Source organism: Camelus bactrianus, chromosome 11, assembly GCF_048773025.1.
Source record: "Camelus bactrianus isolate YW-2024 breed Bactrian camel chromosome 11, ASM4877302v1, whole genome shotgun sequence".
In the NCBI taxonomy this organism is placed as follows: Eukaryota; Metazoa; Chordata; class Mammalia; order Artiodactyla; family Camelidae; genus Camelus; species Camelus bactrianus.
The window spans coordinates 25,905,696-25,923,088 of NC_133549.1; the positions used below are offsets into that span (position 1 = coordinate 25,905,696).

Genomic DNA, 17,393 nt, shown 5'->3' on the forward strand with positions numbered 1-17,393 from the left:
CTCCCTGAGGTCCCACAGGTCCGCAGCAGCCTCCTGGACCCCCATCTATTGCCTCTTGGACAGAACTGCGATCCCGCCTGCAGGGATCAGCTGAAGGGCCACATTCTACTTTGGTAGCAGACGGAGCTGGGGGTCTGATGGGACGCCCGCCCTGAGCGGCCCCGGGAGCGCAGTGGGATGGCCGGCCCTCTGAGGAGCGGAGCACAGCAGTCAGCACAGAGCACTGGGCCTTCTAGGGCAGGAGGAGCTGGCTTGGCCACCCCGAGGCTGTCCGGGGCCCAGGCAGGAAGGGCCTGCTCTGCCTCCGGAGGCCATGCCCTGTCTTTGGGCGGAGCGCCTGGGGCCTGGTTGTGCCTACCTGGGCCTTACATCCTGTCCTTGCAGAGTTCACCTTCAGTCCACGGAGGCCTGAGTCAGCTCCAGGTCTGCGTGGGCCACTCTCCCGTCGGTCCCTTTTCCTGTGGGTGACAGCGCAGCTGGATGTGTGCGTGGTGGGGACGGGGCATTGACAGAACTTGGCGGGAGGGGACACACCTGTGCCTTCACACACGTGCAACAAGGTCCCTGGTGGCCCCACAAGAGCTGGGGGTGGACCTCAGAGGAGTGGGTCACAGCCCGGCTCCCAGCCCTGCTGTGTTCTGTCAGGCCACACCAGCGATTTCTAAATTCAAGCCTGGCTTTCCAGGTGGCAGGGAAGTTGTGTTTATCAAGGTAGAAAAATAACACATTTTATCTAACAGCTTGTTGTTTTGATTAGTAACTTTTTAGTAATAGACACATGGTATGAGGCCACTACTTTTGCTCCTGTCCTGGCCTGAAACGTTGGGAAGCTAGGGGACAGTTGGAAAAATTTACCAGAACCAAGGAATCTTCCCTGGGGGGTGGGGGGGGGGTGATTCAGAGCCCAGAGACTGAGAATTTCCAGGGCTGGCCCTGCCCCCTTTCTGTGTCCTCCCTGACTGGACCTCTACACGGTGGTCCTCCAGCTACAGATGGGGAAGACCAGCCTGAGTTTCACATGCAGATCCCAGGGACTCCCCCAGACCTGACGAGTGGGGTCCAGGGGGAGGGTCTTGGGAACTGTCTTTTGTCTCCACCCCCCCATCGGGTGACTGAAAGGCACTGGGAAATGGGAGCCCTTCGTGGCACCAGATCCGCACTTGGGAAAGGGGATGGAGGTCTCTGTTTCAAGTTCAGCTGGAGAGGTGCAAGCTGGGAATTATCTGCCGTCTCTGAATAGATGTTTGGGGGCCCTGAGGTCAAATACTTGTAGGGAACTCCCCTTTCCAGCTGCACATGGAGGGGCCTCTAAACTCCTGGGGCCCTGCGCAGAAATCACTCGTCGGTCCCATACCCCATTCAGGGACCCCAGAGCTCCGCCTGGCCCGATTCTCTTCCAGGAGGGAGCGAAAGGCCTGTGTCATATACTGACCTGCCACCACCTTGCGACCTTGGGCCTTTTCTTCCCTCTCCAGGCCTCAGTTTCTCCGTGTGCAAAAGGGCTGTAGGTGCGATTTAGAAAGAACTTCCATGTAAGTCATCAAGTCATCCCTCCTAGTCTCAAGAGGGCGCAGATGGACTAGGACGCTTGTTGTTCCTTTGGCTAATGGTTTCTGAAGCACTAGTGACCAGACTGACGTTCAAACAGAAGACAGTTGCGCGCACGCGGTGTTCAGCTGGACGGTTAAGGTGCTGACTCACTCGGTTTCCTGATCTCTGCTGCCCTCTGCTGCCCGGCGTGGGCTAGGACACGCCGATGCCATCAGCAGGCGTGGCATCACAGAACCCCTTTCTTTCTAAGGGGATTTCTTTTTACCTGCAGGGACCTGAGGCTCAGAGTGGGCAGCTCTTTCCTCTGGGCCACACAGCAGGTCTGCAGGGCTGAGTCACAGATGCTCCTGGTGCCCGGACCGGCCGCAGCAGCAGCACCTGGGAACTGGCTAGAAAGGTGGCTTCTGGGGCCTCATCCTAGACCTTCTAAATCAGAAACGGTGGTTGGGGCTCAGTGCTCAGCATTTTAATAAACCCTCCAGGTGACTGTGATGCACACTCTGGGAGAGAACCTTTGCTGTCATTTTGGACATAGAAGTCCAGAGGAAAAGTAGACTTTTTAAAAATCATATTGTGCACCTTTAAAATTAAAATAAGACATGAAAATGCAGAAGTTCGACTACTTGGTTTTTATTTCGTATTTGGGAAGTTCAGCACTGTGAGACGCTGGATTCCCGCAGTACACAAGTGGGCCCAGTTTGAGCTTTTGCAGAGGACAAGACTCCTCCAGGACAGACAAAAAGTCTTCTCTGATCTGGGTGATGGGTGTGCCCCGCCAGTGAGTGACAGAGAGCCTCCGCTGCTGAGCAGAATTTCTGCATTTTGGCGGCAGGGATTTGGACGTTCTGAGACAGTCCTGATTTGAACTCATCCATTCATGCATTTACTCAGTTCACTTATTTAGCAACAGTTTATCCAGCACCAGCTGTGGAGTCTGCAGACCGTGCTGGCTGCTGGGCATTTGCTCCCTCGCCGACGGATGCAATCCAGAGGCAAAGACAGAGAGGAGACCAGAAATTGCACATAAAATGACTTAGCTGAAATTAATGAGCCACAATTGCAATAAGCTCAAGGGTGAGGACATTCTGGGTGCTCTGACGGGCAGGAGGGCACAGCCTAGGGAGAGGGATCATCAAACAGGGTGACAATCATGAAGGAGGTGGTCCCGAGTGCTGTGGAAGAGGGAGGGACTCTTCAAAATGCCCCTTCCCAGGAGGGCTGCAGGGGGAACCCAGAGAAAAGACGTCACAGAGGTCGCAGATTGGTGGGCTGTCTTTTTACCATTAGAATTTAAACATGATTTTATTATGGGACAACTTTTCATTGTGGAAAAAATTTGAAATGTAGATAATATATAGTGAACATCTTATAATTCCGCCATGTAGACATAACCCTTGACAAGTTTGCTGTAGAGCCTCCTGAATTTTGTGTGTCAATGTATGTGACATTTTACGATACTGGACAGCATATGCTGTATTGTTTGGTGATTCACTTTTTAAACGAACGCCGTACATGGCATCCTTTCTCTCTGCCCTCTCCTCTGTTCATTTGCGGATGTCACCCTGCTAGTACCTGGCTGAGCCAGATGCGTCCAGTGCTTATTTTATTCTGATACCCCTCAGGTTGTCCCCCGCCCCCAAGTCCACCCTGAACCTGTCAGATCACCGGGAGGAGCTTTCTTATTAAAAATACGGTAACGCATGCACCCCAATGTTCGCAGCAGCACTATTTACAACAGCCAAGACACGGAAACAGCCTAAATGTCCATCGACTGCTGAGCAGTTTGCAGAGGCAAAAAGCAAGACCCAAGCTTGGCTGAGTTACTGTGTTGGCCAGAGTGCGGCTCCAGCAGGCCCTCTGAAATGAGCGATGGCACTTCCAAGAGCACAGACTTAGTTCAGATTCTTAACATCACTGAACTCATGTTGGAGTCTTGCTAGAATACTAGCCTCTAGGACAGCTTTCTAGCTGCTTAACGGGACAATGTCTTCTTCTCCTTGGCCTATTCTTGGCAAATATTAGTAACTTTAAGACAAGCAAGGGCTTGTCATTTAATTAAATTCCCAATAGATGTGCCCTCCAGGCCACAGGGAAGTAAACTTAATCCACAGAACTAAATGTTGCTGTTAGACAGGTGGTTCATAAGAGAACGATCTGTGTCATTTCCCCCCAAATCTGCCTTAAGAAATCTTGTTTCTTGGGCCTTCCTGCTTCCCTCACTCCCTGCCAATTTCCTCAACTGAGCTTTCCCTCTTGATCGCATTGCAGACTTAGTCATCCTTCACTTCTGATTCCTGTTCTACTTCCTGGTTCACCCACATGGGACCATAGGAAGCCTGAGTCATCAGCTGCTGTGATTCCCCGGACCCAGGATCCCCCCTCCACGTGGGATGTGCATGAACGTCTGTCCCCTGTGAGCTCACATCCCCAACAGTAATGCCTACCACGGGCTTAGGACAGAATGGTTCTTCATCTTCCACGTTGCTGAAGCATTAAGGCTCTACATGGCAGAATGCCAAAATACCGGAATAAAGTCAGGGTCTTATTACACCAGGGTGCATTAGGAGGTCCGTGGAATGAAATTAAGATTCGCTTAAAAACGCTGATAATGAAACAGCCCTCGGATTTAAGCTTTTCTATCGCCTACTGATGCCTTTTTATCTCAGAATTGTCAAGAGTAAGACCAAGGCCAGCCTGGGCGACACGAGTGGTACGTGGTCTCCTGGGCCCACCGCCAGGGGGTCTGGGCCCATCAAGGAGCCGCACGGGATGGAGCCTGTAACACCTTCCTGAAAAGAGGGGGGTTCTAGTGCACCTCATCTGAGAAAAGTCACCAAGGGCCTCGCTGATCTGCACCCAGAAAGGCAGCTGGACATCTGAAAAATGTCATCAAGAGTTGGCTTTATAGGCCCAGGGTAGGAGGGGTCAACCTTTTCCTATAAAGGGCCGGGCGGTAAATCGTTTAGGCTTTTTAGGACATACAGTCTGCTGCAAACGCTCAACTCTGCTGAATGGAGGCAGCCACAATGAATGAGTGCACATCACTGTTTCGGTAAAACTCTGCTTACAAAACAGGCAGCCACACCATCAGGTCCGCAGGCTCCAGCCTGCAGCCCTGAACCTGGAGGAACAGGCAGAGGGCAGCGGCCCCGCCCTGCGCAGCCCTCCTCCCACCGCCTCCACATCGGCCCACCTTACTTTGGTTTCATAAAGGCCGTAACTGCAAAGAGAAAACTGATCCAAGCTACACCTCTAAGGCCATGACTGAGGAATGTCTTTTGATCTGATCTTAAATTCACAACTATCTGTTCAGTCCTTCTGAAGCAGTGCACCACGGGGTTCTTAGCAGCCTTCTTGCCTGACTGCATTTGGCTTTGCTAAAAATCAGTATGGAAGACGGAAAAGCTGAAATCAACCCAAATCACCTATGGAACCTGGAACGTCTTTCCTTCTCTTGTACTCAGGCAGCTACTTTTTACCTTGACTGAGTCGCATTTCTCAACATCCCCTGGAAAACATAAGGAGGGTTGGTGGTGTTTATTTGGCCTTTTTAGGCAAAAGAGGCAAATGCTGAAGCAAAATGCCTGAAACTGCCTGAAGGGACCCAGCTGAGAGCCGCAGTCACTGAAAATCCGAGTGGGAGACAAGTGAGGCTTCCGTGGCTGTTGTGCGTGGCGCCGGCAAGGCTGACGGCGCAAACACAGGGAAGGCGCCTTTAAAGGCAGGAAAGGCAGCAGGACAAGCTGCTTCTACAAGGTCCCTCGGGCTGGCCCCCCTAACTGGACTCCAGGAGGTCTCAGGAGAACTGCATTCTTAAAGCCCAGCAGCTTCGGTTTCTTTCCTTTAAAACATCAGCACCTTCAAGTATCACCAAGATTCCTCCCCTTTTAACTGAGAGACTTCTTTCCTTCACAAGCGGTTTTGAGTCAAATCAATCACAAGCAGGATCCCAAAGAAACAGCGCCCCAGCGGCTAGCAGGACGTTCTCACCTGTCTGTCACTTCTGCCTCGCAGAGTTCTTTTACTGTGGCAGTTACAAGTTTGCGCCTTAACGTTTACTTCGATCACGAACTGCTGCCGAGGAGAATGGAGTCCTGCGGGCGATCACGAGCTCAGGATGCACTGGAACCCAACACTGTCCTCACGCAAGATGAACTCTCCCGGCGATAAGGAGCCGAGAGAGGGCCTGTGTTCATACCGAGGTCTATTCTGCAGAGAATTTCTGATTAGGTGCATCTGGGAGGGACGGGAGGCTTGTACTGATGCTGCTCTGATATCTTTTTCAGAAGAACAAAATGTCCTGCTCCTACTTTCAAAGCGATGGAAATAACCTAAAGCTATAAAGTAAGCCAGTGGGGAGGTCCAGAGCACAGAGGGCTCCTTGGCAGAACAATGAGCAACAGAGCCGGAAAAGGTAACAGTGAGTGACGGGAAGTCACTCTGCTGAGGCCAGCCAGAGGAAGGGTCTCACCCTGGGCCTCCCTCCCCCAGAAGGCCCCGCTCCCAGACCAGGTCTCCTCCCCTCCACCCAGGCGCCAAGGGAAGGGCCAAGGCCCCGCTGACAAGCACACCTGTGGGAATTGGCACAGGGAGGCGCCCACTGTCCCCGAAGTCACTGTCACTCTCCCAATTCCCACTGCTTGTGTCACCCAGGGAAGCCTCCCTTGCTAATGCACTGGTAACAATGTGCTTAAAGGTCTTCCATGAAAAGACAAGCTGAGGTTCAGAAAGACTGTGACAGTGATTCTCCTTTGTCAGCTCTTGAACTTGAATGCTAACCAGAGGGAAGTGGAGCAGTTTTAGCTTTGAGCCCAAGGTCACGGAGAGAGGGACGTCTGGTTCTGTTTGGACCGGGACTTTCAGTTGCCTCCTGACAGACACAGACATGGGATCCGTCTTGTCGTGAAGAGTGGCGACTGCCGTCCTAACCAGCTGGTCTGTGACAAATGCCAGGCTCCCGGCCTCGTCTGCTCGGCAGCTCCTGGCCCTCTTGCCCATTCCCACAGTCAGGCAGTGGCTCACTGCCTATTTGTTGGCCTCAAATCCAAAGCCATTTAATTTTCAAATGCTCTGCTCTGGAATTTCTTCTTTTTCCTCTCTGCTTACCAAGACCACCATTCTTTTCTCCTTTAGCTAGTTGATGGCTGAATAAATAAAATCTATTTTGACAATCATTTAACTAATAAACACTATAAGGAGAGCTGGGTTTGCCCATGGCCTTTAAAAATTCTGATGTAACCTGCCTAGGCAAAGAAAGGGCAAGTAAAGCGAGCCAGTTACAGGACCAACGAACGGGTTTCTTCTAGGACATCGAGCCAAAGCACTGGCCGGGGAACAAGCATTCCTGGGACAGGCCCTTCCTCTCCGTGGATCTTGGTTCCTTGTCCGAGGCGGCAGACTGGTTGAGATCTAAGGGTAGAGACTGCGATCCTGTATAAAAATCATCCCTCCTCGTGGGTGGGAGGGTCCACCCTGGACGTCCAGGAGGAGAAGGGGAGGAAGGCCATTTCCCGTCCTCACCTCCGGAGCACAGGCTAAGCCCCACCCGTCAGGAACTCAGAGGCAGGCCTGCCCGGGAGCAGGGGTTCCGTCCTGCTCTGGGTCGGCACCCACCCCTCCCACCGTCCCCACAGCCGGTTTCTCCGGATTCAGCAGAGCGGCCTGGGCGCTGGAGGGTGGGCAGCTCCACTGACTCCTGGCCTGAGAGAACACAAAGGCCTGGCTCGAGTTTTTTATTTATCATTTCTGTAAGTTATACACATTTAAATTCTTAGCAATAATTTATAACAGCCATGTCTCATACAGTTCAGTCACTGGACGAACACAAGGACAGAAAATGAAAGCACAGACTTCAAAACGGAGGTTGCTGTACTGCATCACACAAGGAGTTAGAATCCAGAACCCCAAAGACCCCACACACTGTACAAAACATAAAGCTTAAAATTTCTCTATCAGCATATGAGCCTGAAGGTACAAAACTGAGTAACTGCCTGCACCAGGAAATCACCAGTTCTGTTCTCAAGGTAAGAAAACAAGGAATGCTGTGTCATTTTTACCGTTTAAATGTTTCTGCTCTGTTTGTATCTGGAATGACTGTATCAAACACAAGCGCAGCACATATTTCAGAATAGGCCTCACAAACCGCTTTTACTGTGGATTTAAATCTAGTCAATGAGAAAAGTAATTCAGCTGCTTGAATTTTTAAGTAAAAAAAATTAAAAGCATTTCCAGGGACTCTTAAAGCTCTATCTCCAAAAGTATAAAATGTCACCCACTTTCAAAATCTGAAGCTCTGCCGTCCTTCTCTGAGATACACACAGGACCTAGAACCTGCTCCTGATGGCCCAAGTGTCCATGCATTGCGTGTCCAAGTGCTGAAACAGCTCCCAAGGACCCGGGAAGGGACGGCATCCTCACGAGTCCGGACGGTGTGTCCACAGCCAGACCAGAGCCCCGGTCCGCAGGCTCTCGAGGTCAGGTTCCCTGGACACATTAACCTGTCACTCTTCAGTCACTTCCTGCCTGGGGGACTCCAGCTCCTTCAACAAATCTCTGCCAGCAGCTCTAGCTTTAGAAGCAAAAAGAATGGCTCCCTGTTTAAAGCCAAGGTTCTTCAAACTTCGGGCATAATCTGCATATATCACAGAGATGAGTTTCTGTAAACCACTGTTAAGGAAAAGAAGGCATCCACCAGGCTCCCACGGGCAGGAAAGGAGGGCCAGCCCTGCCAGGCTGCCCAGGAGGGACCGAGGGTGTCCTTGGGAAGGCAGCATGGGAGAAGCACAGACACGTCTCCCCAGGGTGGGACGGTTCCTAGCTGGGGGGAGGGCAGTTCCTAGCTGGGGGGGGGGGGCAGTTCCTAGCTGGGGGGAGGGCAGTTCCTAGCTGGGAGGGGGGGCAGTTCCTAGCTGGGGGGGGCAGTTCCTAGCTGGGGGAGGCGATGCTTCCAAACGTAACACCACTGCACTTGCACCAGCTGAGCCCAAAGCTGCTCCTTTTCGTAGAAGAGCAGCTGACATCCTGCCAGATCCTCCAGGACCTAAATACAATTAACGACTGGAGAAAGACGACAAGAGAAATTTATGTGCATAACACCCCCGTGCCATTTGAAAGTCTGAGAGCTTGGTGGTTTGGGGACAGACACAGCTTCAGTGAGAGGTTCTATTTACAGAGCCTGCTCCGAGGCAAAAGCCCCAGGCATCTGGGTGCTGGGATTTCAGACGGCCCTGTTCCACTGTTCTCATGTCCAAAATGGCTCCTTCAAACTACAGTCAACTTCGCCAGTGCCTAGACACATGATACTGAGTTCAGTTTAATTTTCTGTAAAAAATATAGAGAAAATCAAAAATCTGACATGCAGAAATGAGGCCACAATGTGATAATTTAAGAAAAAGTGCAATGAGAACAACAAGGCCTCTGCAAACACAAGGAACTGGGAGCTGTATTCTCAAGCCCATTCTTTTCAAAGAAAAACACGTGACTCAAGTGACGTGTAGAAGCAATGAAACGCTCCTGGTCACAGGTGGGCCACAGCGACACGCCTGCACGACACGCGTCTCCAGAGCGCGGCTGTGTCTCGCTCCATGTTGGCTTGTCACTATGGGTAACAGCACGTCTTTTTACTTCATTCCCGGGGTGTATTTATTCCAGTAGAAGATCCAGTTTAGGGAGGTTTTGGAGGCTGCTATCTTCTTTTTAAGCTCAAACAGAACATTACAAAACGTGGGCTCCCTCCCGTTTACAGTCGGCCCCGACGCTCTGCCCATCTCAGAGCTGATGCAGCCGGTGCAACAACCTTGTTTCTGATCCTTTCCCTCTCACCGCTCCCTCTTTCCTGGCTCGGGTGAGTCAGAGTATGGATCTTTCTCGATGTAACAGTTTCCTCCCAGGCAGCACCACCGAGCGAGGAACTCAAACACCCACCCACGGCACACGCCCCCTGCTCAGCACGCACAACCCAGCAAAGGATATCTGTGTCCTCACTGACTTCAATCGCACCATACTTGATGCAAGCTTCCACGAACAGGGCTGCTCTGTCGAAGTACCTCATGCTGCTCAACAGAACCAAATACAAGTCAGGCGTTGTGATTCACAGCATCTGAATGCAGAACCAGCCCGGGGCGATGTCCTACATGAAGACTGGTACACGTGCTCCCCGGAACCCTGAGTGCTACATCAGTCACACCGCACCTTTCTCAGCCCTGGCTTGTAGGGGGAAGGTGGGAGAAGTCTCACTTCCCTAACCCCTCGCTCTTTTTAATGAACACTTAAAAAAATGTGAAATGCACAGAAATCTAGAGCTAGGACGACGATCCATGTACCCATTGTCCAGAGTTAACACGTGTTCTTCAGCCATATTTGCCTCAACCTGCGTCCCTAAGTGTTAAATAAATAAAATGTCCCATGAGAAGTGATGAGTATTAAACTTCAAGATCCTCAGAGGGGACACCTCCAACTCGCCCCCTTCCTTCACCCTCCCCACCGTTCTCCCCTTTGTCTCAGCTGTCCTACGCACAGCTGAACTGTCGCCAGTTGTCTGAAGACTTTTAATATTCTTTTTGAACAGGTACCTGCTAGATTTGACTAGTCTATTGGCAGGAAAGTAACACAGCCCCTAGAAGAAACGAAGAGTGAATAAACGCAGACTGTCCTATCCCCTTTAGGTCTCCTTTTAAATAAACCTAAAAGGAGTGCTTCTCCTTTCACTCCAGCCATCCGTCGAGTCCTGCCATCTACCCGGCGGAGCCTCAGGACAGCACGAGGCGACAAGTCACGGGTGATCCTGCCCAGCCGGGGACACTGGGTGTACCTGTGAAGCGTCTCGGCCACGCTGGAAAAGCAGCCCAGGGAGAGGAGGACCAGGAGGGCCTTTGACTTCTGGTTCACTTGTGGAGAGCAAAGGTGGTCAACCCACCGCTTTAAAACATCAGCACACTCCTCAGAATTTAAACGGACCTGAGAAAGATGCCCACGTTAAAAACAAAGACATCCTGCACTATATAAGGAAAAACATAATTCAGCTGAAATGGGATCTGTTCCTAGGAAACCAACGCTAGGCTCTGCTTCATTCCACACCCCCTCGCCGATGCTGCTGCCACCACAACCAGCAGTGAGGGGGATCCGCACCTCTGGGATCTATGGGCCGGCATCACCGCTGGGCTGTAGTCTGGGCTCACACTCCAACAGGGAGAGGAGGCAGCTGTTTTCATGTAATTGCTACCAATGCAAACTCTGTTTTGCAATAAGAAATAAATTTATACTCAAAGAGGAGGAGGATGAAATCTGCAAGAAAATCTCTGCAAAGCAGCTCTGTAGCCAAAAATTGCTTCTAAATCCTAAAAGTCCTAAGTTCCAAACTGAACTTTCTACCCTAAATGTTCATGGCACCTACTAGAATCACCTACTTTTGCAAGCCACGCTGCCCGGTTCCACTCGCCATACGTCTGCAGGTAGCGGCAGGCGTCCGCGGCTTTGTCGATCAGGCAGAGCAACTGAACACCCTCTGGAAGACAAGACAGCAGCCCCTCAAGTGACACTGAGCTGTCTCTCTGACAGGTCACTAAAGAGTAAAATCACCACTTGACTTCATCTTGTCCTGTACATTTTATACCTACTGGAGACATTCCCGAATTAAATTTAAAATAAAATCTTAAAAGTTTTACAACGTTCCACTCAAGTAACCAGGGTTGGAAGCACAAATACAGCCCAGAAAACAAGCAAGTAAAGCATGCCTCATTCACTAGTTTTCATCGTTTCCGTGTGCCCAGGGTTGTCCAACTGGTGCCCACTGCCTTGGCAATTATTAACAGAGTCCCTTTTACTCTTAAAAAGCTGTTCTGCTTTAGATGATTAAATTATGTGGTCATCTTATAAACTGCTAGCAATACCCTTCTATTCTTCTCCAGTGTATACAAAAGAGAAAGAACTATCCCTAATAATAAAATGACCAGGAATGGGCCCGAGTTTCCAGAGTGCTGACAAATATCCCCACAGAGCATGCCTTACCTGCCAGTTTCCCATTGGCAATCATGTTAGTTGCCACCAGCTTAATGGTGCTCTGGGAGGGGCCCGACGAGGTGACAGTTGTGACCAAACAGGCTTTCAGTGAATCACAATAATAATGCTGGTTATCTGCACTTGTTTCCAGTAGTAACTGCACAGCTCTGTCTGTCTAATAAGAGAAACAGTGTTTCTAATTATGAAACCATTTTCCCCCAACATAACCTTTTAAAATTCACAATTTACAGCTTAAAGATCATTTTCACTTTCAAAAATTTGTTCGTGAACACTTTGCTTACATACACACAAGCTGAACAAAAGCACAGCACTGCTTCTCTGAGACGAATGTGAAACCACAGTCTGGTTCGCACAGGTACTTATGTAAGCTTTGCACCAGTCAATTCCAAGACACAAAACAAAACAAGTTAGGCCTCATGTGACGTTACAGAAGCCAAAATTACAAGCTGGTTAACCATACATTTTTGCTTTCTCAGAATGTTCGTTGGTCTTATTTTGAGAGAAAGCACAAATTTACACTTACACTTCCAGGGAGATGCTATAGTGTGCGCTCGATATGTCATGCCGTGAAACGGTAATCAGCTAGCAACTCCACAAAAACATGATGTTATGAAAACTGACATACTTGACCCAAGAGAAGTAGCTGGTCTGTACATTTCCTTGTATGATCGTAAGTTGACCGTTTTACTTCCTGGAGGTTAACCCTTTCCAGCTGAAATTTCTAGAGTAGAAAAAAAGAAAATTGAGCCTGGATTTTAAGACTTCTGAATTATTTAAATTTTACTACACTTAAAGTGATTTTAATGAAAGTTACTTTGACTTCTGAGGTTACTAGGGAATCAACTTTATAGCAGTCCAACAATTTAATATGAATTTGAGAAGAAAAGATGTTGTAATTATTATAATCTGTGTGCAAGTCTGCCTGTTTACAGAAACAGGTACTTCAGTAGAGCTGGAAGAAAAGTCCCAGTGTGTAATTTAGTCCTCTACAGGTCAGAAAAACACGCAACTACCCTTATATACAAAGAACAGCAAATTCAAACCAAGTATATGAAGTATTTGTTATTCACAGAAAATTAATAAAATTAAAGATTAAAATGAACCCTCTAAGTTAAAAATTTTAAGACCAAAAGAATTAAAGGACTGTTAATAGTAAAATTTTAATGTCTATTAAAAAACTCAGTAAGCGTTTATAAGCTTTCAAGTCCTGAGTCAGGCCCTTTTTATGTGAATGTGCCATGGGGCTCACTTCTATTATGTGGAACTTTACTTAGTTTGAAAGGTTCCCAAGTTTAAGATACTTACAAAGACGTAACTTTAAAGGTTTTAATATATGAAACACAATACCTGAAAATAGGCGTTTTCACAGAGTATGTCATAACATATATCTAGTGGGTTGTTTGCTCTGTCCTCCCGAGGGGCAGCTTCTTCAGCAGCTGGTGTCCTCACGGCCTTTTCCTGGGACAAGCTGTGCAGGTAGTGGGCAGCGACGGTCCAGAAGTGCAGCTCTGATTCATCACCGTAAAGCCTGACAAGGAGGAAACCAAAATGCCCATTGAACTCACACCGCAGACCTGGGCCGGGTGGGGGCCTCTCACAGTAGCTTGAAGTCCTGGGAGCGCAGTGCTGGCACGTGAGCGACCACGTGCTGGGCGGGGTGAGAGAGGGGAAGCGGCAAGTTCTCCAGCCTGTCACTGGGTCTCAGACAATACAGGGCCCGGAGTGCAGGGGGCGCCTTCAGACCCAAACCTCTCTGTTCTGCGTGAAGAGCGATACCAGGGTTTGGAAGCCTAGGCCATGATTTACCTGGTCTGCCGTTAGCATTCCTTTCAACGCAGACCGTAGCATCACATTGAGGAAGAAGTTTCTCTGGGATAACTGACTAGATAAGGTGTGGAAATGATACGCTATTTATTCTCTGGGGAGTGGAGGGAAATTCCTTTTTAATAAGGGATAACTCTACTGTACAGAGCGAATGTATAGGTTATTACTTCTAAAAATACATTTAAGGACACGCACTTTGTAGCTAACATTTTAAAAAGCTGTCTGTAGGAGGGAGTCTTTTCAATAGAGAAGGCCTAGATCTCATATTTAAAAAGTATTTTCCCCCCATTTGTAGTACTACTTTCAAAATTAACTGTAAACCGAATATAAAGGATGAACTGATATATTTTCTAAAATCTAAGAGTCTGGTCTTAACAACCTTAATAAGAAGGAGAGTTAACGTGAAATTCTCCATCCCTTACACAGGATACTTACACACAGAACTCAGTGTTACCTGGAAACAAGCAGGCATCTCTGCAAGAGAGTGAATTCCGGATCGAGCAGGAGTTTCTTTATGTCACTGCAGAGAGGAATCCAGACAAAGGTAAGACAAAATTTTTGAACCCAACAATAAAGGAGATAAATCAATACTCTTAAAATGGAAAATTCTACTCAAAGGGTATGTTTAGAGCTTATGAAAGAAGTCCCTGTGCCATGACCCTAACACTGCAAACGCTTACAGGGCCTAGAGGGTGTCCAGGCTTGGAGAAGTAGTGCCCACCAACCCCCACAGCTCGAGGCTCTAACTCTCATTCACCTTCTAGAAGCGGTTCAACTCACGTTTTTGAAAACATGAACAGCTGCCTAACTACAGGAACAAGAATGTCATCGTCGATAAAAATGATTTTACTGATAATCTTCAGAAACAGTATATACTTTAAAGAAGATGCATTCAGAATTTATTTTTGGAAGTATTAAAAAAATGAAATAGATAAGGAAGAAAGGCTAGTGTTTTCACAAATTGGTATTTCTAAAATGCCAATACAGAGTATTTATACATCAGGAAGCAGGGGAGCTAGTCCTTAAAATCTACTCTTTTCCATTTAAATGTAAATGCTAACCTTTGGAGAGAGAAAACAATAAAGTAATTATTCTGAATTTGACATCAATAAACTATTCTATTATCATTAATTTATTAAACATTAAAATATCTGTGGCAGATTCTCCATTGCAAAAATATGTTACATTTCACCAAGAATACCTTGTGGACCCACATTTTTCTACTTCCTTTCCAATATTATTCCCAGTATGTATTTTTAAATGCTCTTGGCTCCAGGAAGCATGTTTATTTCTTAGCCAGAACTGTGCACACAGAGCACCTGACATAGAGAACTCACTTTAGAAGAGGGAAGCTGACACAGGAGACTCGCCCTGTGCACACCCCCTGACACGAGGCTCCGCCGGGGACGCGTGGTGGAGGCAGGCTGAGCCACACAGATGCTCACACCGCAGCCTCTACTCCGGCCCCAACGTATAGAGACTGACTTCTACAAAACAAAGATTCTCAAGGGAAACAAGCCTCTGTGAATGGAATGGTCTCTCTGTGAGCCACTAATATTTTCTAAAACAAAGCTTATGTTTCTTTAAAAAAGCCTAAATCATTATATTTTTCTTTTTCATAGTCTCATCTTCTAGTAAAACATAGCTGAAGTGCTTACTTAGATAATGAGTTCAACTGCTCCTGAAGAAGAGTCTTTATTTCTTCATTTTCTGGATAATCACTGTACCAAGAAAAGATTTTAAATGAGTTCATTTTTCTCTTCATTTATAACCATTTACTTCTTTACCAGAAAAAAAAAAAAAGCTGTGTTAACATAGAAATAACTTCTTTGCAGTCCTTGGTTAAAAACCTGGTTGTACACCAAAATAGCAACAGTCTCCTCAGGAACCTACCGGTCATCTTAATGCTTTTATCTTAGTTAGTCAAAACCAAGAAATGAGTGAAGAAAGTCTCCTTGGCTTTCAAGAAACCAGAAAATTTATCAGTGAGCTCACAAAACTATTAGGTTTAGATTCATGTTAATAAGGAACTTAGCAATGACTAAAGGAATTTGCTCATTCTGCTCTGCAAAATGGACGTTCATTTCTCTAAGAAGATACCTCTTGGAGAATGGACACCTCATCACATTATTCTGTGTTTTTAATTCCCCTAACCCAGGCCTACCTACACACTCCGCATGGCATAAGCTCTGTTAACACTTGTGGTGGTTTAACTGATAACTACTAATAACAGTTTCTGTGAATTTTTTTTTGCAACAAGGCAGCTGTAAAACATAAAATACCTCTGAAGTAGGCCCCTTCATGCTGTTTTTAAAAAGAATTAACCTTGGCCCAAAATCCTCCTGGCCTCAACTGTCTCTCTTCCCACATGTTTGGCTGTAAGACAACCACACAGCCACCGAGAGCAGCGTGCTACACACAGCTGCCCGCAGCCCCACACTTCCCCAAAGTCCCCGCCGGGTGAAAACCAGTGGCAGATTAGGGATCGTTCAGTGTGTCTGCCATCACTGCCTCAGTGTGGTTTTAAGGTTCCAATCCCTCTGAGCCCTAGAGTGCAGGCCACTGCTGATGTTCATGGGTGTCCTTCAGTCTAAAATCAATTATGGGGGAGGGTATAGCTCAAGTGATAGAGTGCATGCTTAGCATACACAAGTCCTGGGTTCAACCCCTAGTACCTCCTCTAAAAATAAATAAGTAAACCTAATTACCTACACACTCCCCTACCAAATAAAAATAAAATAAAATAAATTAAGAAAGGAAAACAAAAATGCAAAAAAACTTACACTTGAGAAATATCCAAAGAATACTGTCCATTCCAAGGCTGGTGGAGTAAGAATGCCTTCAAGGCAAGAGAGGCCCTTGGAACAAGGAGATATGGGCACCACACAGGCTCTAGACAGAAACAGATTTTTGTTTTAACTAATAAAATGTTACACAACTATAAAGCTTCAGCTATGGACAGTTTACAGAGAAGTCAGCAGAGAATACTGTATAAATCTGATGGCAACTGAGAGAATATATTCAGTGTAACCACAACCTAGGACACATGGGCTAAGAGCTGGGGAGAAAGTTAGACTGAAGTCTCTGACACCACGGTGACTCTGTTTAAAGTGCATGGTAACAGCATCACACTAGAGGTTATTAAACAAGTCTCAAACTCTTGGATTCATTTTAGATGCTGCTGAAAAGAATATTAAGTTTGTCTTATGACATTTTATGCCCCTGATAATAAGCGTTCTCCAACTTAAAAAGAGGAATTTCAATTTTCTACATCTGTCTGACCTCCCGCTTTACCAATGGGGCAGGGTGGGGGTCAGGGGAGCTGTCAGACAAATGTAAATCAGGAAGAAGAGTAAGCTATTCTAAGAAAACAAACAGATTTGAATCAATGTATTATGATTTTTCTCCACTTGTCATCAAGGAGAACTGAAGAAAATATATTAAATATTAATTATATCAATGCCTATGACCTAAAATGATTTTGTTTTTATCCCACATCAGTAAGTCCAAAACACATTTCTAATTCCTCAAAATAGAAATATATTATGTCAAACATATTTTCCCAAGATCAAATCAGCACATATCGGGCAGCAAACACACAGACATCCTTTTCCTAACTCCATATTTCCACTGTCACCAGTTTTTATTCTTTGACATTTATTGAGTGTTGTTCTGAGTTTAAAGTTCAATTTGTGGAATACATGCACAATTTTATTGACTTTTCCCCATTACCATTTTAAAAATTTTCCCTTTGTGGCTGAGGCTGTACCACTAGAGACTGGACAGGAATGATTTTTTTTTTAAATATTAGGAAAACTTTAAAAGAAAAATGTAATCTAAAACATGGCTGCAAGTCACATGTTCAAGTACAGTATTAAGTATGGGTTAATGATGGGCTCCAATTCTGTAGTCGGTTTAATTTAAAAACAAGCTACCTTGGCTTTGGAGATTTTTAGACTCAAAATTTAAATTAAAGGTCAAAGAAAAGCTTCTCAAACATT

At 46.9% G+C, this 17,393-nt stretch overlaps 1 protein-coding gene across 5 annotated transcripts in view; it reads right to left on the reverse strand.

The window, feature by feature from the left end:
• Positions 1-7,268: 7,268 nt before the first annotated feature.
• Positions 7,269-17,393, reverse strand: part of WDR11 (WD repeat domain 11) — a 48,033-nt gene continuing 37,908 nt past the window's right edge. For 4 of the 5 annotated variants that reach the window (XM_074373532.1, XM_074373531.1, XM_074373530.1 and 1 more), the window contains exons 20-29: positions 16,176-16,284; positions 15,051-15,113; positions 13,847-13,912; positions 12,916-13,096; positions 12,194-12,289; positions 11,557-11,722; positions 10,956-11,053; positions 10,361-10,506; positions 9,522-9,602; positions 7,269-8,208 (exon numbers count right to left, since the gene is read on the reverse strand). In XM_074373532.1, the coding sequence (XP_074229633.1) occupies positions 8,052-8,208; positions 9,522-9,602; positions 10,361-10,506; positions 10,956-11,053; positions 11,557-11,722; positions 12,194-12,289; positions 12,916-13,096; positions 13,847-13,912; positions 15,051-15,113; positions 16,176-16,284 (1,163 nt within the window). In that variant the 3' untranslated portion in view covers positions 7,269-8,051. Of the gene's footprint in view, positions 8,209-9,521; positions 9,603-10,360; positions 10,507-10,955; positions 11,054-11,556; positions 11,723-12,091; positions 12,290-12,915; positions 13,097-13,846; positions 13,913-15,050; positions 15,114-16,175; positions 16,285-17,393 lie in introns of those variants that run through there. The other variant, XR_006720040.2, reaches the window with a different exon arrangement.